The following is a 22888-nucleotide window of genomic DNA, read 5'->3' as shown; positions in this document are numbered from 1 at the left end:
TTAAAGCAACCTTATAAAAGATTCCATCCTGGTCTGTGATGACATGTATGTAATTTTCCCTACAAGAAGACATCCATCAAAAACACAGCAATTTCTCCTTTGAAACTACTATGCTGCGCTCAGTCGTGTCCGACTCTTTATGACCCCATGGACTGCAGCCCGCCAGGCTCCTCTCTCTGGGGGATTCTCCAGGCAAGAATACTGGAGTAGGTTGCCATTCATTTCCTCCTCCAGAAGATCTTCCTGTTAAAACTGATAAATAATAATTTGATATCATGCCCAATGGTATGTCATTAATATCCATAAAGAGGGACTATGGGGTTTGGGGAAATGTTACACAGAGTCACAAAATATTTTAGAAGCCAATTAAATTACTGTCATATGTTAAAATTCATGTCCACATCAGAACCATAGGCTGTTAGAAGGACAGGACCAGTCCTTTAGTACAAACTCTTATTTCCCAGGTGAGGGCTCTGAACTTCCCCCAAAACCAAAGGGGTAATTCCCAGTGTCCTACCCTCAGACTCGAGGTCTTTCCAGGATGCTACTAAACCTTCAAAAGATCTAAATACAGCAATGGCCATGTTCCCTTCTGTGGCTCAAAGTGCTTATTTCTGGTTCTCCCTGATATTCACAAAAAACTCTAAACTCGGTGAGATGCTCACTTACTAACAGGTTTACATGTTGCATGTAAAAAGACTCGGAGGAGAGACTTCCTGCTAATTCTATTCCCATTTCCCTTGGACGTGGCAGGTCTTCCCACATACACGCTGCTTGTGCCCTGGCTACCCACTCAGACTCCCAAATCCTGTCCAGGCTCAAATCTGAATTTTAAGCTACTGATTTAAGTGTGTTAACTATCTATTAGGTGCCATCTACTGTGATCATCTCAAAGAAATACCTCCAAAAATGACTCTCAGCTCTCAAAGAGGAGAAACTAATGTAGGCAGCTTATTTTTCTAGAGCATCCACTATGAGCCAGGAACCAGCATAAACATTTTGCATGTGTCCTTTACAACCACTTCTAAGGAGAACATGCTTACAATCTAATCAAGAAGGTCAGACACATCCACAGTTGAACCCAGAGCTATAGGTCAGAGCACAAAAAGCATCCCATAGGGAACCAAGTTGCCCTTAGGGGGCCATCCGCACTGTCTGGGGCCAGGCAGGAGACGCTGTGAGGGGTGGAGTCTCTCCTGAGTTCCTCTGGGGAGGGCGGAAAAGATGGAGAGTGAGCAGAAATGGGGAGGCATCCCAGAAAAAGGGAGAGGGCATGTGTCATAAAATCAGTAAATATTGAGTGATTGCTTTCAGGTTGTGAATCCCTGGATGCTTTATTATGCTGCTTCTAGAGCCGACTCATTGGAAAAGACCCTGATGCTGGGAAAGATTGAAGGCAGGAGGAGAAGGGGGCGACAGAGGATGAGATGGCTGGATGGCACCACTAACTCGATGGACATGAGTTTGAGCAAGCTCTGGGAGTTGGTGATGGACAGGGAAGCCTGGCGTGCTGCAGTCCACAGGGTCGCAAAGAGTTGGACACGAGTGAGTGATTGAACAACAACAAACAAAAAGTTTTTCAGTATTATCTAAACGGTCCATAATAATTGTATATGAATATTACAATAAAAACCGCTATAATCATTAAAAAAAAATAAGGTAGAGGAGTGGGAATATTTAGATTGTGTTTGAGGGACAGTGAGCGACCCAGCTGATGCAGTGGGAGATGGTCCAAGGGGAGGTGATGGTGATTACTGATGAGAACACATGTGGGAGCTGGACTGTGAGCCTCCAGCAATGCAGGGGTGAGACTGAAGGAGCCCCCTCAGTTCCTGCCCTTAGATTCCTCCAAGTTCAGTTCAATCCAATGGCTCAGTTGTGTCTGACTCTTCCAGACCCCATGGACCGCAGCACACCAGGCCTCCCTGTCCATCACCAACTCATGGAGTTTACTCAAACTCATCTTCATTGAGTCACTGATGCCATCCAACCATCTCATCCTCTGTTGTCCCCTTCTCCTCGTGCCCTCACTCTTTCCCAACATCAGGGTCTTTTCCAATGAGTCAGTTCTTCACATCAGGTGGCCAAAGTATTGGAGTTTCAGCTTCAATATCAGTCCTTCCAATGAACACCCAGGACTGATCTCCTTTAGGAAGGACTGACAAAATGTGGTCTACTGGAGAAGGGAGATGCATCCCAACTCCACCTCAAACCCCAGCTTCTGTCTACACTGAAACTCTCACCCAGCCTGGCTCCCCAACCCTTACTATAGACACAGCAGCTTTGATTTGGGGCTGGACAAACCACTCAGTCAGCCATTCAACCAGAAGAGGCATCACTTCCCTCTTAGGAAGGCCCTGCTGTTCCACTCGGGGGCTGTGCCACGTTGGAAAGCGCTTCAACCCTCGTAATTCAGCTTATTCCTGTTTCTATCGCCCACCTTGAGCTGTCACTGCGGTGACTGGAGAGAGTGGCTGGCCGCCTCCCAAACCTCTTCCCGGTTACGCACAAGCCACACTCCCAAATTCCTAGCTAGAGAACGTCGCCAGCGCCTCACAGCCATCATCAGGGATCCATCTGTGCCAGGAAGGGCAGAGGTTAACCGGTGTTCCACACACAGCTCTTCTCGACCACCCAGAAACTGGGACAAAGACAGCAGTGCACGAAGACAGAGGCCCACCCCCGTGAGCCCTCCTGACCCACCTCGCTGAAGGTCTGGTGATCAGAGACAACCCATCCCCTCTAGATGCAAACGCCTGTGATGGCTCCACAGCCCAAGGACACGGAAGACAAAGCACCAAGGGAGCAAATATAAGGGAACCCAGGCTTGGGCAGATTCAAGCGGCCATGGGGGCTCCCGAATATTAGGATGAGAACTGGTGTTTGAACCCACGTGCCATTCTCTTCTCCTGGACCATGGGGCAGATGCTGGGACTGAGACCAGACATCTGGAAGTAGTCCCTGCTCCTTCCGCGTGAAAGTAAAAGTGTTAGTTGCTCAGTCGTGTCTGACTCTCTGTGACCCCATGGAGGTCCCTGCAGCCCGCCAGGCTCCTCTGTCCACGGGATTCTCCAGGCAAGAGTACAGGAGTGGGTTACCATTTCCTTCTCCAAGGGATTTTTCTGACCCAGGGATCGAACACAGGTCTCTTGTATTGCAGGCAGACCCTTTACTGTTTGAGCCACCAGGGATACCCACCCCTTCCACATTTAACCAAGTTATTTAAAACTCTTGGAAATCCAGGGTTCCCCGTATTGACCAATGGACATAATAATCCTTCTAGCCTCAGAACTTCTGTGGACTGAGAGCAGGATTTCTCAACCTCGGCACTACCGGCATTTGAGGATGGATCCTTCTTTGATGGGGACTGTCCTCTGCATTGTAGATATCAAGCGATCATGGCCTATGAACCACTGGAGCCAGGAGCACCACCACTCGTCCATGCAGGTGTGTCAGTAAAAAAAGAAAATGTTTCCAAACATCATTAAGTCAGGACCACACCTACCTGGTGTCACCTTTGTTCTGTGGTGTTCCCATCCCATTCCTGCCATGGAGCCGAAGATCCCTCCATTTCTCTTGGACCTCAAGCTCCAAGGGTCTTAAAATCTTGGCTTGCAATCTTGGCACATTTACATGGACAACCTCATAAAAACATGAGGCTTTTTTTCTGACTATTGGGTCCACTGACATGAAAAAAGCTAAAGCATTTCTTAGAGTGCTCATTTTTAGGGTCCTAACTTTGCTTTCTGGCAAATGTGGTTTTCAGATTTTATTGTGGGGACTTCCCTACTGGTCCTGTGCTTAAGACTTCACCCTACAATGCAGGGGGTACGGGTTCAATCCCTGGATGGGGGAGCTAGGATCCCATGTGCCTCACGGCCATAAAAACATTAAACAGAAGCAATACGACAATAAATTCAATGAAGACTTTAAAAAATAAATAAATCATAAAAGTGGCTGGGGAAAAAGCTCAAGATAGATTCTGATCACCAAAAGTTGTGATGTATTGGAGAAGAAACAAACCAGTTCAAGCAGAAAGGGATTTTCCATAACTTAAGCTCAACAAGGAAGCTGGTTACAGCAAAGGACTTGACAAAGGAACCACACACATATTGTATGACTACTGTGTGAAGATAAAGGAATACTGTGGGGGAAATATACAGTCCTTTCTCTCAGAAAGATGATATTTTGGATCCTGGTGGACTGATCTTTATGGAATTGTGTTTTTTGAGCATCACACACAGCCTTATTGGATCCATCTGGACACATTTCAAAAATCACTGATCTGACTCAAAATTGTCTAAAACTTCTGAAATATTCTTTTCTTGTAATACTGTGGGAGTGTTTTAAACCAATGGGATAGTTTGATCTAATAGTCCCAGCACAGGTGAATTAGTGCCTGCCAACTGCTGCTGTCAGGATATGTGAGAGAGGTTTATAAATAAATGTTCAAGAGACCCCATATACTGTAACCAAGAGGGTTATTATTGTGCATCTAAGGACAGAGAATCGAGTGTGGTCATCAAAAGCACTGTGGACTTGAGCAGGGTGCTCAGTTGTTCTGTGCTGATGTCTTTGGCTCTGCAAAGATGGCACCATAAGATGGGAAGAGAGTTATTGTGAGGGATCAGTGAGCTAAAGCATTTTGAGCACGTCAGACCAGTGCCTGGCACATAAGGAGTATGTGATAACTGCAACTATCACTTTGATTACGGGACACTATTCCACAAGGTTATAAAGACGTCCAAGAGTCATGCAGTCAAATGTCTAGAAACACTTCTTTAAACAAAGTTAAGTGGGTTTTTCTTAACTCACTGCAGTATTAATACTTTGCAACTAGTGCTTTTAAAACATGAATATCAATATGGCGACCCAGAGTGGGCTGTGTACACCAGGACCCTTTCTGTACAAAGTGATTCAACAATAACATATTGATGACAGTGGATAAAATGCTGGGTGGAAGATCTCTAGAGCTTATTCATCTTGCATAATAGAAGCTTTACGCCCTTTGATTAGTAATTTCCCATTTTCCCCTCCCACCACCCATGCTAAATTTCACATGACTCACCCGAGATCCCTTTTCAGGAAAGCACTGGCAAAGAGAGCAATCTCTTCCTCCACAGAGACCAATAAACTTCTTTCCACCCTAGAAAGTGAAGCATTGATTTAGTTGACCGGTATTCATCACCTAGCTGGGTACATGATATATACATTAAGACAAGTACTCTTGGTTTTTCTAACTCATGAGAAGTTCACAGTACAGTTTTATCTCTGAGTCTCTGGAAAGACTAATACTGATATACAAAAAGGCAAAGAACTTACACTGTGGCTTGATAATCAATGTGTTGATGAATTTGGAGTTTGGGATTGACATATATATGCTACTGGTACTATGTATAAAATAGATAACTAGTGAGAACCTACTTTATAACTCAGGAAACTACTCAGTGCTCTGTGGTGACCTAAATGGGAAGGAAATCCGAAAAAGAAGGGATACATGTATACATATAGCTGATTCACTTTGCTGTACAGCAGAAACTAATAAAACATTGCAAAGCAACTATACTCAAAAATAATTAATTAAAAAAAATTTTTAAAGAGTTGATGATTATGTGAGCAGAATAAAAGTTTACATGAGCTAGGATTTTTTTTAAAAGACCTCCTTTGAAGTCATTTATGTTTAACCAGAAACTTCTATGATTTGTCTCTCTTGGTAAGAGTTTGTTTACCAAGTTGTGAACAATTTCAGAATGTTAACTATGTAGCTGGGAAAACCGCACATACACCACGGTGTCTAACTTAAATTTAAGAGTGACTTTTCTTTCAAGACTCTCTTCCTGTCCCTCCAGGATCAGCTAGGGCATGCGTCCCCCAGGGAGGCCCTCATGGGTCACCACTGCTGTCACAGTCTTGCGCTTGAATTACGACTCTTCCTCCTACGGCTTGCTGACACCCCAAGACGGCTCCTCTGACGTGTCTCTCAAACCGAAAGCTTCTGAACTTGAGTAATTTGCTCCTTTTCCCCACTTCTAGCTAGGTTTTCTACCACGCTCTTTAGAAAGTTAAATTACAACATGATCACATATTTTCTTAACTTTAACCCATCCTACACACACACACACACACCCCTATGGGAAGAATCACAAACCCTCATTATGTACATGGTGAGTCTTCAGTCACTTAAATACAAAAGTATAGTCATAGGAATGGTGTCCATAGGAGATCCTTAATGACAGCCAGAATGGCATTCCTGCAGTGAAAACACACTGAGCATTGATTCGTTCATGGTGGTCAGGGCTGCATGTTGAGAGGGAAGAGGTGGTTTATCAGCTCTCGGTGCTGGGAACTAAGAGTATGGACAGGACCACGTGCATCCTGATAAGTCGCTTCAGTTGTGTCCAACTCTTTCATGGACTGTAGCCCACCAGGCTCCTCTGTCCATGGGAAGAATACTGGAATGGTTTGCCATGCTCTCCTCCAGGGGATCTTCCTGACCCAGGGACTGAACCTGTGTCTCTTGCATCTCCTGCATTGGCAGGTGGGTTCTTTATCACTCGTGCCATCTGGGAAGCCCCAGATAGGGCCACACACTTCTATAATTAATAGATCTTTTAAAACTAACAAGAGTGTAAACTTTAGCCTTTAGACCAACACATAACGGGGAAACATCACACAACTGAACCAATACATACTGTTCTCTTTTTTAAAATTGGGGTATATTTGCTTTACAATGATGTTGCGTTAGTTTCTGCTGTATGACAAAGTGAATCAGCTATCAGTCAGTTCAGTAGCTCAGTCATGTCCGACTCTTTGTGACCCCATGGACTGCAGCACACCAGGATTCCCTGTCCATCTTCAACTCCCGGAGCTTGCTCAAACTCATGCTCACTCCACTGAGTCAGTGATGCCCTCCAACCATCTCATCCTCTGTAGTCCCCTTCTCCTCCTGGCCTCAATCTTTCCCAGTCTTTTCCAATGAGTCAGTTCTTCGCATCAGGTGGCCAAAGTACTGGAGCTTCAGCTTCGGCATCAGTCCTTGCAATGAATCAGCTATATGTATACATACATCCCCTTCCTGTGGCTTTCCCACTGCCTCTTCCCATTCCCACCCCCTCCAGGTCACCACAGAGCACGCAGCTGAGCTCCTTGAGCTATGTAGCAGGTTCCCACTAGCTATCTGTTTTATATATGACAGTGCACATTTGTCAATCTCAATTTCCAATTCATCCTCTCCCCTGTGTCTGTGTGTCTCTTCTCTATGTCTGCATCTCTATTCCTGCCCTGGAACTAGGTTTATCTGTACCACTTCTCTAGATTCCACATATATGCATTAATATACAAAACTTGTGTTTCTCTTGGGGACCTAATTAAGCTTAAAAGATTCTGCACAGCAATACGCACAGTTCAGATAGAAGATATGTATATATAAATATACTATACATAAATACACAAACACACTTATGTAAAACATACATGAGTATACAGGTATATGTATGAAATGCACAAATGTATACATATCCCCTTCATTACATATACATGTGCAAAAGTATACAGCCCCATATACATACACAAGTGTATATGTATATGTGATGTGAGGGCAAGGAGTCTAAGTGGCATATTTTTCTTTTCAATCATACGATTAAGACCTCTTTTTTCTTGAAAAATATGCTCAGAAACAATAAAATATTTTGATTAATCATTAATTAAAAATATATTTTTATAACCATAACTCTTATGGGTCATTGAAAAATACATAAAAATTTGAATCTTGACAAGAGCTAAGGAATTAGATAATTTAAGTTAAAAAATGTAATTGAAGTTTCAGAAACATATACCTCTTGAGCTTTGGGTAACACTGTTATCTATGAATGCAGAAATGTTAAGTTCAAAACCCTGATAAGGTAAAAAAAAAAAAAATCAAATGCTCAGGGCCAGGTCAGGACAGCATGAAAGCACTTAAAATAACTATTCTGAACATTTGGGTTCATTTAAGGTTGGGATGTGTTCGGTGAAATACCAAAACAACCAGAGAAAAAAGAAGGTCAGTTGATTAGATGGTTTGATAATAAAGACAAGTTTGTTATTTTTTAAACTTTATTACGTTAATATTACGGAGATGTTTGTAGCTAAATTACATTTCAGAGAAGAATCCTTTCAAAGTAGATTAGTAGAATTATAATAAAGAAACACATATAAAACTTCAACTTGGACCAATAAAAGAAAAAAGCAAGAGGCAATTTTAGTCCCTACAAAGTTCTTCTACATCAGACATATCCCAACAAACATCACTTTAAAGGAGGGAGGCGTCTATAAAGGAAGAAACTGTACCTCAGAACCAGATTGTATAACCCCATTAAAAAGAGATAAAGACAGTATCTCAGACAAGTCAACATTCAAAGTACAAACCACATTCTCTGGGAATATACTAGCATTCTCAAAAACCAACATTACTCTTCAAAGAGAAAAAAATAAAACTCACTATCTGTTTTATCCCAGATATTTTAAACAAATATTGGTTGCATAGAAAGTTCAAGAAAACATTTTACTAATTTCTAGATTAATGATCTGTCCTGCATTTGTGCTTTTATGGTTTTTTTTAAAGCGAATAACATATGTACATGATAATTCAATCAGTTCAAAACAGTATAATGGAAAAAGAAATTTTCTCTTCTAACTCTGGTCCCCAGTTCCTTCTCCTAAAGATAACTGCTCACCTCAACTCCATGTCTGGGCATTTATAAGCATATTAATATACAAGGACCAAACACACACACACACGCATGCACACACACACGCACACACACACTTTTGGTGATTTTGTCCTTGTTTTGCTTTTATGCAAAAGGTGTATTTCTTTGTACCTTGCTTTTCTCACTTACGTCTTCAAAGTCATTCCAAATTACTGCATATGGCTACCCATTAAACAAAGTATTGGGTTGGCCAAAAAGTTCGCTTGGGTTTCTCTATAACATCTTACAGAAAAACCCAAGTGGACTTTTTGGCCAACTCAATATTATAACTTATTTAGCTAGTCTTTATTAATGGACATTTAATTATCTCCCCTCTTGCTTCTGAATGCTACCTTTAAACTAATATTCTTGTGCATATATATTCATCCATGTCAGAATAAATATATACGATAAATTTCAAATAGGGAAATTGCTATGTCAATAGGCACATGCATTTAAAATCCTGATAGATGATGCCAAATTGACTTTCCACGGAGATTTTATCAATTTATATCTCTATCTTTAAAATCCATCTACAGTACAGTCTCGCTCTGGGGAAATCTCTAGAATCTCTGCACACCAGAAGCTGGCAGGAAGAGCCAAGATAGAATAACCTTTGTTCAGGTGTTATATGCACTCATACGAAACATAAAGAAGTGAAGAATGTACGATTTAGCACTCTATAGACTTTTATAATAGAAAAACAGAACATAATACAAAAGAAACTTTAAAAAGTAAGGTAAGAGGACAAATAATCCACAAACATATATTTCAGTGTGTTTCGGTTCATTATTTGAGGTGATGCTCTGAAATGCCTGTGAACTAAGCTGGGCAGGTTTTATCAAGCCCACTTCCCATAGGAGAAAACTGAGTCTTGAATAGGTTATGAGATGAATCACTGACAGAGGAACCCAGGGCATCCTATTCTTTAATACATGTGCTTTCTGCTCCCGACTAAAAGATAAAGGAGAATGAATGGCAACTTTCTATTTTGATTCACTTTGAAAAGACCTATGATAACTTGAATCACAGAAGCTGGACTGGATAGGTCCAAGCTACAGGATGGATAGACAGAGATGTATTTATTAGCATGATTTAAACCAGTCTGACTGTCTCAAGATCAACCTGAATACAGACTGCCTCCAATAGGATTTCCTAGACGTGTCTGAAGTTGGGTTTAATCACTTAGACTCTCTAGAGAGGAGCAGAACAGAATGTTCAAGGCTTATCCTTTTCCTGAGTTAAAATGTTCAAATTTAATTTTATACTTCTTGATTTAATCTTGTAATGGCCCAGCTGCTTCCTTCTGCCCTCTGAAAAAAGTTTTGAAAAAATAGTTCTGTTATAAAACAAAGAAATGTCTAATACCTAGGCGATTTTATACTAGTCTTGATGGTAGGATATAAAAGAAATCTTATAGCCCATTTAATCCAACACTTCCTTTTTACAAATGGGAAAAAAAGCCCCAGAGAGTGACTTGTTTAAAAGTATAATAAAGAAATAACAACAAACAAAACCCAAAGGTAGCTGAAGGAAAGAAACGTAAAGATCAAAACTGAAATAAATGAAATAGAGACAAGAAAACAATAGAAAAGATCAATGAAACTTAAAACTGGTTCTTTGAAAATGTAAACAAAATTGAGAAACCTTTAGCCAGACTCATCAAGAAAAAAAGGAGACGGCTCAAATCAGTAAAATTAAAAATGAAAAAGAAGTCACAACTGACACACCAACAAAGGAGCGTAAAAGTCTACTAGAGACCAATAAATTGGGCAACTTGGAAGAAATGGATAAACTCTTAGAAAGGTACAATCTCCCAAGACTGAACCAGGAAGAAATAGAAAATATGAAAGATCAATTACATGTACTGAAATTGAATCTGTGACTAAAATAATTTCAACAAACAAAAAGTCCACAACCAGATGGCTTCACAGGGAAATTCTACCAAACATTCAGAGAAGAGATGACACCTATCCTTCTGAAACTATCCCAAAACATTACAGAGAAGGAAACACTTCCGAACTCATTCTATAAGGCCACCATCACCCTGATATCTAAACCAGATGAAGATATCACAAAAAATTAAATTATAGGCCAATATCTCTAATGAACATAGATGCAAAATTCTCAACAAAATGCCAGCAAACCAACTCCAACAATATGTTAAAAGGCTTATATATCATGATCAAGTGGGATTTATTTATCCAAGGAATGCAAAGATTTTTCAAGATCTGCCTGCAAATCAACCAATGTGATAAACCCCATTTACAAATTGAAGATTAAAAACCATATGATTATCTCAATAGATGTAGAAAAACCTTTTGATAAAATTCAGCATCCACTTATGAGGTTAAAAAAAAAAAAAACTCTCCAAAAAGTGGGCATAAAGGGAACATACTTCAAGATAATAAAGGTCATATATGACAAACCCAAAGCTAACATCATACTCAATGGTGAAAACATGAAAATATTTCCTCTAAGATCAGGAACAAGACAAGCATGCCAGTGCTTGCCACTTACACCTAATACAGTTTTGAAAGTCCTGTCACAGCAATCAGAAAAGAAAAAGAAATAAAAAGAATCCAAATTGGAAAAGAAGAAATAAAACTGTCACTGTTTGTATATGACATGATAATATACATAGAAAATCCTAAAGATGTCACCAAAAAACTATGAATTTAGTAAAGTTATAGGATAAAAATCAACACAGAGAAAAATCTCTTGCATCTCTATACATTAACAACAAAATATCAGAAAGAGAAATTAAGGAAACAATCCCACTTACCATTATATCAAAAAGAATAAAATGCCCAGGAATAAACCTACCTGAAAAGGCAAAAATACCTGTACCCTGAAAACTATAAGACACTGATGAAAGAAATCAAAGACAACACAAATAGATGGAAAGATATATCGTGTTCTTGGATTGCAAGCATCAATACTGTTAAAAGAACCACACTAATCAAGGCAATCTACAGATTCAATGCAATCCCTATCAAATTATCAATGGTATTTTTTCACAGAACTAGAACAAATTTTTTTTTAATTTGTATGGAAACACATAAAACCCTGAATAGCCAAAACAGTCTTGAGAAGAACAGAGCTGGAGGAATCATGCTCCCTGAATTCAGGTTATACTACAAAGTGACAATAATCAAAACAGCATGGCACTGTCACAAAATCAGACATATACATCAAAGGCACAGGATAGAAAGTTCAGACATACAATCATGAACTTACGGTCAATTAATCTACAACAAGAATACACAATATAGAAAAGAGAATCTCTTCAATAAATGTTACTGGGAAAACTGGACAGCTACATGTAAAAGAATGAATTGAGAACATTCCCTAACACCATGTACAAAAATAAACTCAAAACGGATTATTGACCTAAAAGACAGGATAGTATAAAACTCCTAGATGAAAATATAGGCAGAACTCTCTTTGACATGAGTTGCAGCAAAATTTTCTTGGATCCATATCCTAGAGTAATGGAAATAAAAACCAAAATAAACAAATGGGACCTATTTAAACTTAAATATTTTACATATCAAAGGAAACCATAAACAAATTGAAAAAAACAACCTACTGGCTGGGAGAAAATATTTATAAATAATGCTACCAATAAGGGATTAATTTCCAAAATAGACAAAGAGCTCATACAGCTTAATACAAAAAAAAAAAAAACCAAAAACAAACCCTAACAACCAAAAAAAAAAAAAAAAAATGGGTAGAAGACCTAAATGACATTTCTCCAAAGAAGATACACAAGTGGCCAACAGGCATATGAAAAGATGCTCAATATCACTAATCATTAGAGAAATGCAAATCAAAACTACAATGAGGTATCACCTCACACCAGTCAGAATGGCCATCATCAAAAACTCTACAAATAATAGATGCTGGAGAGTGTGTGGAGAAATGGGAATCTTCCTGTATTGCTGTTGGGAATGCAAATTGGTGTAGGCAGTATGAAGAACAATATAGAAGTCCCTAAAAAACTGAAAATAGAGTTACTATGCAATCCTGCAACCCCAATCCTGGGCATATATCCAAAGAAAACTCTAATTCGAAAAGACAAATGCAAAAAAATATTCACAGCAGCTCTGTTTATGATAGCCAAGACATGGGATCAACCTAAATGTCCATCAACAAATGAATGGATAAAGAAGATGTGATATTATATGCACATATATATATACACATATATATAATGAAATGTGTGTGTATATATACATATACATAATGGAATATGTATATGGAGAAGGAAATGGCAACCCACTCCAGTGTTCTTGCCTGGAGAATCCCAGGGACGGGGGAGCCTGGTTGGCTGCCGTCTATGGGGTCACACAGAGTCGGACACGACTGACGCGACTTAGCAGCAGCAGCAGCAGCAATGGAATACTACTCAGCCATAAAAAAGAATGAAATAATGCCATTTGCAGCAACATGGATAGAGATTATCCATGAAGTAAGTGAAGCTAAGTTAAGTAAGTCAGAGAGAGAAAGATACCATATGATCTCACTTACATGTGGAATCTAAAAAAATGATACTAATGAACTTATTTACAAAACAGAAATAGATTCAGAGACATAGAAAGCAAACTAATGGTTACCAAAGGTGTGGGGGAGATAAATTAGAAGTTTGGGATTAACATAAACACATCATTAAACCTAATATAAACAACAAGATTTTACTGTATACCACAGGGAACTGTATTCAATATCTTGTGATAACCTATAATAGAGAAGAATCAAGAGGCAGATAGATAGAGATATATAACTGAATCATTTTTCTTTTAGTTCTGAAACTAACACAACATTGTAAATTATACTTCAATTTTAAAAAATGGTTTAAGACAGTATAATAAAAGTAATGCATTCAGTAAAGTAAACTTTCAACATGGAATCAGAGCTCATTAATGGACTTACCCCATATGCATATTGTACAGAAAACAAAATAAGTATGAGTGACCTACAAGAAAACAAAAATGCAGATTAATTTAAACTGTTGGGGTTTGTGCAAAACAAACTAAAAAGCAAAAGGACATAGGAATTAACTCCAGAAAGATTTTTTTTTTTTTAGTTTCTAATAGGCTACTATCACCAATTGATGGTCATCAGTGACCAGATAAACGTTACCCTCTCTCCAGATAGCATCACCATATTTCCTCTTTTTAATCAGTCAAGAAGTATGCACACCCTTTAATATGGCCCTCACTGTGCTGGGTACCATAGGGACACTGGGAAGGTGAGACTTGGATGGATAGATACGTGAAGGGAGATGACTCTCAGAATAAAAACTAGAGGAGAGCAGGAAGCAAGCAGCTTTGCCCAGGAACTACTGCAAAGATTAAGGTATTCTGGATGCTGTTAAGTGGGAACAACCAGAAGGAGAGAGAATGGAAGAAACCTAACTGGGCTGAGGAGATGATTTGGGAAACAGTATGGAAAAAGCCTCCTTCCCATCACCCTCTCTTCCTTCATTGCTCATCAATACGTGTTCATCAGCTTCAAATTTTTCCATATTTTTCACTATTTAACATTTCCCTGTCATAACTCCCAATATTTTTGTAGTCACTTTGAACAATCTCATTCTGTTAATAGTTTGCTACTGCTGCTGTAGCACATGACCACAAACTTGGTGACATAAAACAACAAAAATTTATTTTCTTATCCTTCTAGAGGCCAGAAGTCTGAAATAGGCCTCATTGGCAGGAAAAAAAAAAAAATCAAGATGTCAGCAGGGCTGTGTCTCTTTTGAAGGCTCCAAGGGACACTCGGATTCCTTGCTTTTCCTGGATTCTAAAGGCTGCCTGCATTCCTTGGCTTGTGGTCCCTTCCACCTTCAAAGCCAGCAGTGACCAGTCAAGTCTCTCTCCTGCTACCTCCCTCTGACGTCTGCTTCCATCATCACATCTCCTTCTCGACTCTCAATCTTCTGCCTCCCTCCACTTCCAGTGCTTTAGTCCCTCAATTGTGCCCAACTCTTTGCAACCCCACGGGCTGTAGCCTGCCAGGCTCTTCATGTCCATGGGATTCTCCAGGAAAGAGTATTGGAGTAGGTTGCCATTTCCTTCTCCAGGGGATCTTCCCGACCAGGGATAGAACCCGAGTCTCCTGCATTGCAGGCGGATTCTTTACCACCTGAGCCACCAGGGAAGCCAAAAGGGGACACTGCGGCTGAGTGGGCTGGAGGACCCTTGTGATTATACTGGGTTCCTCAGATAATCCAGGATAACTTCCCCATTGCACAGTCAGCTGATTAGCAACCTTAATTTCATCTATAACCATAATTCTCCCTTGCCATGTAACAGAACACATTCAGAGGTTAAAGGGATTAGGGCGTGGACAGCTTTGGGGGGGGTCATCATTCTGCCTACCACACTCATGCAGTGCGTTGTCCTAACTGCTATAACTGCTAGTTATAGGGACCCTGCGGCTCTGGACACGAGAAGGCTTTTGCTATTCAAACCCAGTGAATAGGAGAGCAAGAATCTGTGCCCTTGTACATTCTCCCACTGGCTGCAATTCTGGAAGAGTAGAGAGAATTACTGCTTAATAAGAAAAGTGCTGTTTAATAGAACGGCAGTGGGTAAAATTTATAGATTTATGGAATACTTTGGTTTTTTGACACTCAGATAATTTATACCTATAAAACCAACACTGGGGAGAAATTCCCAAATAAAAGCCAGTGATCGTACTTGAGGACACTCACCAGGAATTGGTGGCCAAGAGCTTGTTGCACTTGAAAGGACGCCTTACCAGTGCCATGTGCAAAATTACTTCATGTTCAAGTCTTGGCGCTCAACAAAAACGCTGCCCGTCTTCCCTTCTCTTCCAGAAGACTCTCATCTATAACTGAGGGTCTGTGTCCTGGCTTTACAGTCTGTGTATGGCAAATATAAAATATCTTTTTAAACACAGTATGCATTACCACATCTAAAATAATTGCTTTCATTATTCAGAGTTAGTGATGGAAATATTTTCTAAAGGGGAACTTCACTGTTTTGACATAACACTCTTTCCTTAGTGATGAGTAAACTGAATACATATCAATTTTTAATTCTTAGAAATAAAAATACCAAATCCTTTCATTCATAAACACATTTTTCAAAAATGAAAAGATATACGTATGGAAAACTTTTACAAAAATTATTGTTTCACTTTGTTATGTGAAATTTTCTTCTATTTAGTCTTTTCTCTTAAAAATTCAAGCTAAAATTCACTCAAGTGCTTTTTTTTTTAATTTTTGAAACTAAAAAGGAATCCCCTAGTATAGAAATGCACATTTTGCCTACAAACAGCAAAGACATATAAACATGTTTTATGTAAAATGGTACCACATTTTGGCAGGTCATCAAAAAGTTAAACACAGAGTTACCATATGACATAGCAATTTCATTCCTAGGTATACACACAAGAGAACTGACAAAATATGTTCATACGTAACCTTGTACATGAATATTTACAGCAGAATTATTTGTAATGGCCACAAGTGGGAACAACTCATTTCAATTGATGACTAAGCAACACGTGCTACATCTGTACAGTGAAATACTTGCTGTTGTTGTTTACTCACTAAGTCATGCCCAGCTCTTTTGAGACCCCATGCACTGTAGCCCTCCAGGCTCCCCTGTCCGTGGGATTTCCCAGGCAAGGGCACTGGAGTGGGTAGCTGTTTCCTTCCCAGGTGATCTTCCCAACCTAGGGATTGAACCCATGTCTCCTGCATGCAACCAGGTTCTCTACCACTGAGCCACCAGGGAAGTCCCACAATGGAATATTTGACCACAGAAAAGAATAAAGTACCAATCAGTGCTACAACATAGAGGAACCTTGAAAATGTGATGCCAAGTGAAAGAAATCACGTCCTGTATAATTCCATGTGTGTGAAATGTCAGAATAGGCATATCCATAGAGACAGAAAATATTAATAGATTAGTAATTATCAAAGGTTGGAGGAGGGGCAAATGGGAGGTATGGAGTTTTCTGGAGAGTAATGTGTTATGGATTTAGATAGGGTAATCGTTGTACAATATTATAAGTACACTAAAAACCACTAATTATAAACTTTAATAGAGTGAAAATGGTGTGTTTCATTTTTGAAACATCTCAATTTTAAAAAAGAAAAAATATCTTGACCCCAAGTACCATATACTTTGAAAAAAGCTCTCTTTGGCTCAAAGAATTTGAAATGTCTCATCTTTAAAACTTTGGCTTCTCTAAAGACCCGTACCTGTCAGAATTAAGTACAGAGAAGGAAATGGGAGTGTAGAATGTTACAACTTAATTTTAAATTTCTAGATAAAATCTAGATAAACTCAATCAATGTTATATTTATGAGAGACTAGTTTTCCAAGTAAGCATCAGAATGATGTTCCATGATAATTTCAAAACCAAGTAGAAACAGAATCATTTTGAGTAACTAGATCTTTTCCCATTCCTAAATCCATCATTGATGTAGTTTTCTATTTGCCTTCTAGAAGCATGTCTCAATAAAACAAATTACTGTTTTAAGAGGAATACATAAATTGGCTTGAAACATTCAAACTGTATTTGATATTTCAGACAAATAGGAAACACAGTCAAAAATTAAAGAACACCAGAGGTATTTGCTTTTTAATCCCAAAATAAATACATCATGCAATTAGTCTGCCCACTTAGTGTGATAAAGTGTATCCCTCCCCCATTTCTATCCTAGTGCAATATAATTTTATATTTGAAAATCATATTAATCACTGCACTATACTTCTCTGCAACAAAAATATGTATATAAATTCAATATTTTCATTTATGATCATAAATTTCTGAGTCTTAAAAAATTTTTTTCTCCTGGGTTGACATTATTATGGTTATTAGTAGCATATAATTCCAGAGAAGGCAATGGCACCCCACTCCAGTACTCTTTCCTGGGAAATCCCAAGGATGGAGGAGCCTGGTGCGCTGCAGTCCATGGGGTCGCTAGGAATCAGACACGACTGAACGACTTCACTTTCACTTTTCACTTTCATGCATTGGAGAAGGAAATGGCAACCCACTCCAGTGTTCTTGCCTGGAGAATCCCAGGGATGGGGGAGCCTAATGGGCTGCCGTCTATGGGGTCGCACAGAGTCGGACACGACTGACATGACTTAGCAGCAGCAGCAGCATATAATTCATCCAAAAAAATAAGCATGTCTTGATAAACAGTTGTTGTTGTTGTTTAGTTGCTAAGTAAACGAGCTGTCAAAGGTAAAACAGTTTTGTTCACAGTTTTACCCGGAGCAAGCCTCAGATGACTACGTGCTCATCTCACGCATCTGTCTAGCCTGAAAACAAAGCCACAGAGGAGTCACAGAGACTTTAGAACCACTCTCCTGGCTAGAGTGCCGCTCCCAAGTCACAGCTAAGCAGAGGCCCAGCTGGCTGTCAGCTGGACACCATGAACGGTGGTGTGTACTGGACTCTACATTTCCCCAAAAGTTGTCACGCAGTCTACAACAATCCACAGCAATCTACAAATATTTCCTTTGCTGCAACCACCTATGTTAAGAGCACAAAACTTTTTGTCTCAACCATGCTTTTGATGACACTGAATAAAATTTCTCATAAATAAAAGGCTGTCATCACATAGGAGAAGCCAAGACAGTGTGTTTCTATTGAAGTTTGTTTTTATTTTTTTTAATTTTATTTTATTTTTAAACTTTACATAATTGTATCAGTTTTGCCAAATATCAAAATGAATCCATCACAGGTATACATGTTCTCCCCATCCTGAACCCTCCTCCCTCCTCCCTCCCCATACCATCCCTCTGGGTCATCCCAGTGCACCAGCCCCAAGCATCCAGTATCGTGCATCGAACCTGGACTGGCATCTCGTTTCATACATGATATTTTACATGTTTCAATGCCATTCTCCTTTGTTTTTAAAAAAGAAGAAGGTATAAACAATTCAAGTGCTATGCCACTAAAACATATGCAAACAACAGCTTTGGGAGACTGTCTACCTAGGAAACTTTTGCAAAAGTTCTGTACCTTTCAAAGGGTATGCTTTATTCTGCCAACTGTTATTCTCAAGCAGGGAGTGTTGAGTGCTATGGAGGGCTATATTGGAGCCCTCCACCTCAGGCCCCATCTTTGGCTCTTAACTGAGGGGATAACCAGGTTTCCGTCACCTGATTCCATCTTCCAGGCACACGGAAAGGTTAAGGATAACCACCTGACCCAACCCGGAGCTTGGCTTAGTGACACAGAACTCTAGGCCGGAGGATGGTACAAAAACATCGTCTGAACCAGTCCTCCTGCAGGGTTGAAATGAGGACACCAAGAAAAGAAAGGGAGATGAGGGAAGAAGGATATGTCCAGTACATCCTCAAGTACAGCTGGGTGTTAGAAAACTGCGACAAGTCAAGGTCAAGTGCAAGTCTGAGTTTGGAAGAGACAGATAAGCTGCATAATCAGACAAAGTTGTTTCCAAGAAAATGCAAAAACAAAGAAAGACAGATAGTCTCAAGAAAGGAGGAAAACCAGCTCATTCCTGAGAGCCCTCCCCTACCCCACCAGTTCTTGATGCAGTCTTGTGGTCAACTCCCTTTTCGTGAGCAAACTGACCTGGGCGGCCGAGTCTGATAAAAAGCACTGCCCTCGCTGCAGCTGGTCCCAAGGCTGCATGCGACACACCTCGGGAGGCCATCTGGGGCCACCCACCCCCAATAGGGAAGCTGAACATATGTTCCCTGGGCCTTTGACATCCATTTCGTGCATTAACCCAGTCCGTAATAGGCTCTCGCCCAGCAGTATATTTCTATCAGTAATTTCTAGCATGTACTTTCAGCAGATATCATGGTGTTCTCTTCCTCCAACTCTCTGGGATTTCTGCACCCCCCCACCACCCCCTCACTTCTTTATGAAAATGCCTGGACTCCAATTTCCCTGGGACTCCTTAAGAGTCTGTCCAGTGCTTTCCAAAGGTCTGGGAACAGGATCTGAGCGCCTCCAAGCCATTCTCGGTACCCGGGGGAATTTGTTTTCTCTGCAACCTAATCTTGACTACAAATACATCCTGCTGGAGTTCTCATCCACCAGGGGCTAGGCATGGTTGTGGCGGGTGGGGAGGGGGGCAGGGGAGGACCAGATAAACAGGCGACTGAGGACTGGAATCTTCTAGCCACAAAAGGTAGCAGAGATACAATGTCTTTTTTTTTTCTCAAGGAACATTAAGTCTTTGAGCTCTTTCGAAAAATATTTGCCCTTTCAGGGAAATCATTTTCTATTAACTCAATAACTACATGTTCTTTCTTTTGACTTTCTGACACTGAGCTATCTGAAGACTCTCTCTCCAAGGCTAAATTTTTTGGATGGTCTGAACACGTATTTCTATATACTTTCATCTTTCCAAAGTAGAATTCCTAAAGGATAAGCTTTTGTAGAGAAACAATCAAGGGGCCTGGGGTCAGGGGTGGGGGGTTAGAAAAATGCTCCCAGAAAAAGAATGGCATGCCTGGGGCTGGATATCTCCTCTGAGGCTTATACCTTTCCTGTTAAGGGATCACCTGACCTTTCCCCAACATCCAGGTTGATTACTTTCTAAAATCCCATATCTTTGGGTTGCCTCTAGCTGCAGACTTACAAAGCCTTCAGGTTGATGAGAGCTTTTTAGTGCAAACAGTCAATCCCATCAACCATCACAAAGGTTTTTAAAGCAAGTCACAAACCCATGTGGTCCACAGACTACCTGAATGTGGCTGGAGCATCATGTTCCCTGAGAAGGAACTGGGGAAAAAACTTGAGAAGGACTCAAGTAAATTCTTGAAAGTATCTCTACATTCCAACAGGACCAGACAGTTGTTGGATTGTGGTCAAGCCCGCCCCCACCCTGCCTTCCTTCCTGAGAGTCTTTGTACAGTCCTCAGGTGACCCTGGAGCTGAGTTTGCTAGTCCAGGGCCGAATGGGCCATATCTCAGCTAATCTATAATTCTGCCAATACAAGCTTTTATTATTATGTCCATGAGGTCTCCCCCCAGTATCAACAGAACATTTGACAACAATCATAAGAATGTCATAGGTGGGAAACACACAGAAGGAACACTGTTCCACAAATGTACAACTGATTTTCAAAACTGGATGTGCCCTTTACTTCCAAGTTAAGGTTTCAGATTTCTGAGAGCTGCCTTTGGTGTAAGCAAATCCCACTGCCCACTGAGAAGTACCCATCCGCAACCAAGTGTACTGAAAGACTGGCATTGACCTTTGAGGACTTCTTCCCTCCTCCCTAGAGACTGGCTATCTTCTCCTGGTACCTGGTGATCTCATGTGAGGGATTGAAGGCAGGACTCTAAGAGGTAGAAAGATTTGTGTTCAGATCTTGATCACTTACCAGTATAACCCTGAGCAAATCTGTACCACTCTGAGCTCTTCATTTCTCAGTATGTAAAATTAATGCTGGAGAGAACTACACGAGTCAAAATGCATGCCTAGCACAGTCCCTGGCATGTTGTTATTGTTGTTTAGTCACTAAGTCATGTCTGCCTCTTTTGGGACCCCATGGACTGTAGACCGCTAGGCTTCTCTGTCCGTGGGATTTCCCAGGCAAGAATACTGGAGTGGGTTGCCATTTCCTTCTCTTGTTTCTCCTGCATTGGCAGGCAAATTCTTTACCACTGAGCCACAAGGGAAGTTCTCTGGCATGTGGTAGTGCTCAATATATGTCTATTTCCAGCCTTCCTAATTTGTCATGCAGGTAAAATGAGCTCCCAATAAATGAGAGAAGGGTTAGAAAACTGGGAACTGGGGCAAGCCTGGCAGACCTCAGGAGGGAGGCAATACTTGATCTGGGAATGAAGGAAGATCTGGAGAAATGAGGAGAAATAAGCAGTGACAGTCTCTGTTAAAGGACCTCGTAAACATCAGGAGAAGTCAATGAGAGGGATGACTCCTCAGTGAGTGTAGAAGCAGGTATACAGGAGGGCAAGTCTGGCCAGAATCAGAGTTAACGTAAGCGGACTCTGAGAGGACACTTGTGAAAAGGTCAGCATTTGTTTTTATCAATGAGAGAGGCTTCTGCTGCTACCACAACTGCTGCTGCTCCAACCCCACGCCCTTCCTCCTCCTCCTCCTCTTCCCCATCGTCAACATCTTCCCCACCATAAGAAATTATAAAAAGCAGCATTGTCAGTCAGTTCCTTATATGCTACATCCTGTGCTAAAGGTTTAACACCGATCTTCAATCTTCACAATAACCCTAAAAGGTAAGTTACACAACAATGTCCTTTTACAAGTAACTACAGTTAGTAGTTGGCTTCCCTCATAGCTCAGTTGGTGAAGAGTCTGCCTGCAATGCAGGAGACCCAGGTTTGATTCCTGGGTCGGGAAGATCCCCTGGCAAAGGAAATGGCAACCCACTCCAGTATTCCTGCCTGGAGAATCCCATGGACAGAGGAGCCTGGCGGGCTACAGTCCATGCAGTCGCAAGAGTCAGACACAACTTAGTGACTAAACCACCACCATCATAGTTAGTAAGAGACATTTCCAGGGTTCAAACGCTAAAGCTTTCCTTATTAACCACTACACAACACAGTTTCAAAGTTCATGAAAATTCCTGGGCACATTTCAGGAAATGCATCTCTGGAAAGAACAACTTTGGCCTTCAATATAATAGTAGCAGGGAGATTCACATGTAAATGCAGTGATGCACTGTGATACACAGACATTTAGTTTGCTGTGAATCCTAGAAAAAGAGAGTTCTCCTGTGAAGGTCTTCATGTCTGGAATTTCACCTCTAGAAACTTCTACAGGACAGTTGGCTATCTTCAAGGCACTGTTTCTAACTAGACTATAGGAAAGTTAAAGCATTTCAAGCAGCTATGTAAGCAAAAGAAAAAAGAGAGAGAAAGATTTCACAGAAGTTTCCAAATGAACTTTTAAGGTTAAACAGAAATACTGAGACAAGCATGCAGTTGGTTTCAAAATAGGAGGAAAGCTTTGTCTTGGTGGGGAAGGAACATTGTATTCATATGAGTCTTGGCCCTTTCTGGGCTTTTCAGGTGCCTCAGTGGTAAAGAATCCACCTGCCAGTGCAGGAGACACAGGTTCAATCCCTGGGTTGGGAAGATACCCTAGGAGGAGGAAATGGCAACCCACTTCAGTATTCTTGCCTGGAGAATTTCATGGACAC

The 22888-nt window shown here is 40.6% G+C and overlaps 1 protein-coding gene across 14 annotated transcripts in view; it reads right to left on the bottom strand.

Annotated features, from left to right (window-relative positions):
* The window catches only part of COL4A4 (collagen type IV alpha 4 chain), a 171397-nt gene that overhangs the window by 140083 nt on the left and 8426 nt on the right, over window positions 1-22888 (bottom strand). For all 14 annotated transcript variants that reach the window (XM_086337753.1, XM_086337794.1, XM_086337764.1 and 11 more), the window contains 3 exons: window positions 15451-15621; window positions 13665-13707; window positions 5069-5146 (listed from right to left, as the gene is read on the bottom strand). In XM_086337753.1, coding sequence (XP_086193879.1) covers window positions 5069-5146; window positions 13665-13707; window positions 15451-15506 — 177 coding nt within the window. In that variant the 5' untranslated portion in view covers window positions 15507-15621. The remainder of the gene's footprint in view (window positions 1-5068; window positions 5147-13664; window positions 13708-15450; window positions 15622-22888) is intronic.

The sequence above is a fragment of the Bos grunniens genome, chromosome 2 (assembly GCF_055505025.1).
Source record: "Bos grunniens cultivar Pamir isolate PY7600 chromosome 2, Bosgru_T2T1.0, whole genome shotgun sequence".
In the NCBI taxonomy this organism is placed as follows: Eukaryota; Metazoa; Chordata; class Mammalia; order Artiodactyla; family Bovidae; genus Bos; species Bos grunniens.
The sequence above is the reverse complement of the archived record's forward strand: the minus strand, read 5'-3'. Positions and strand labels throughout refer to the sequence as shown.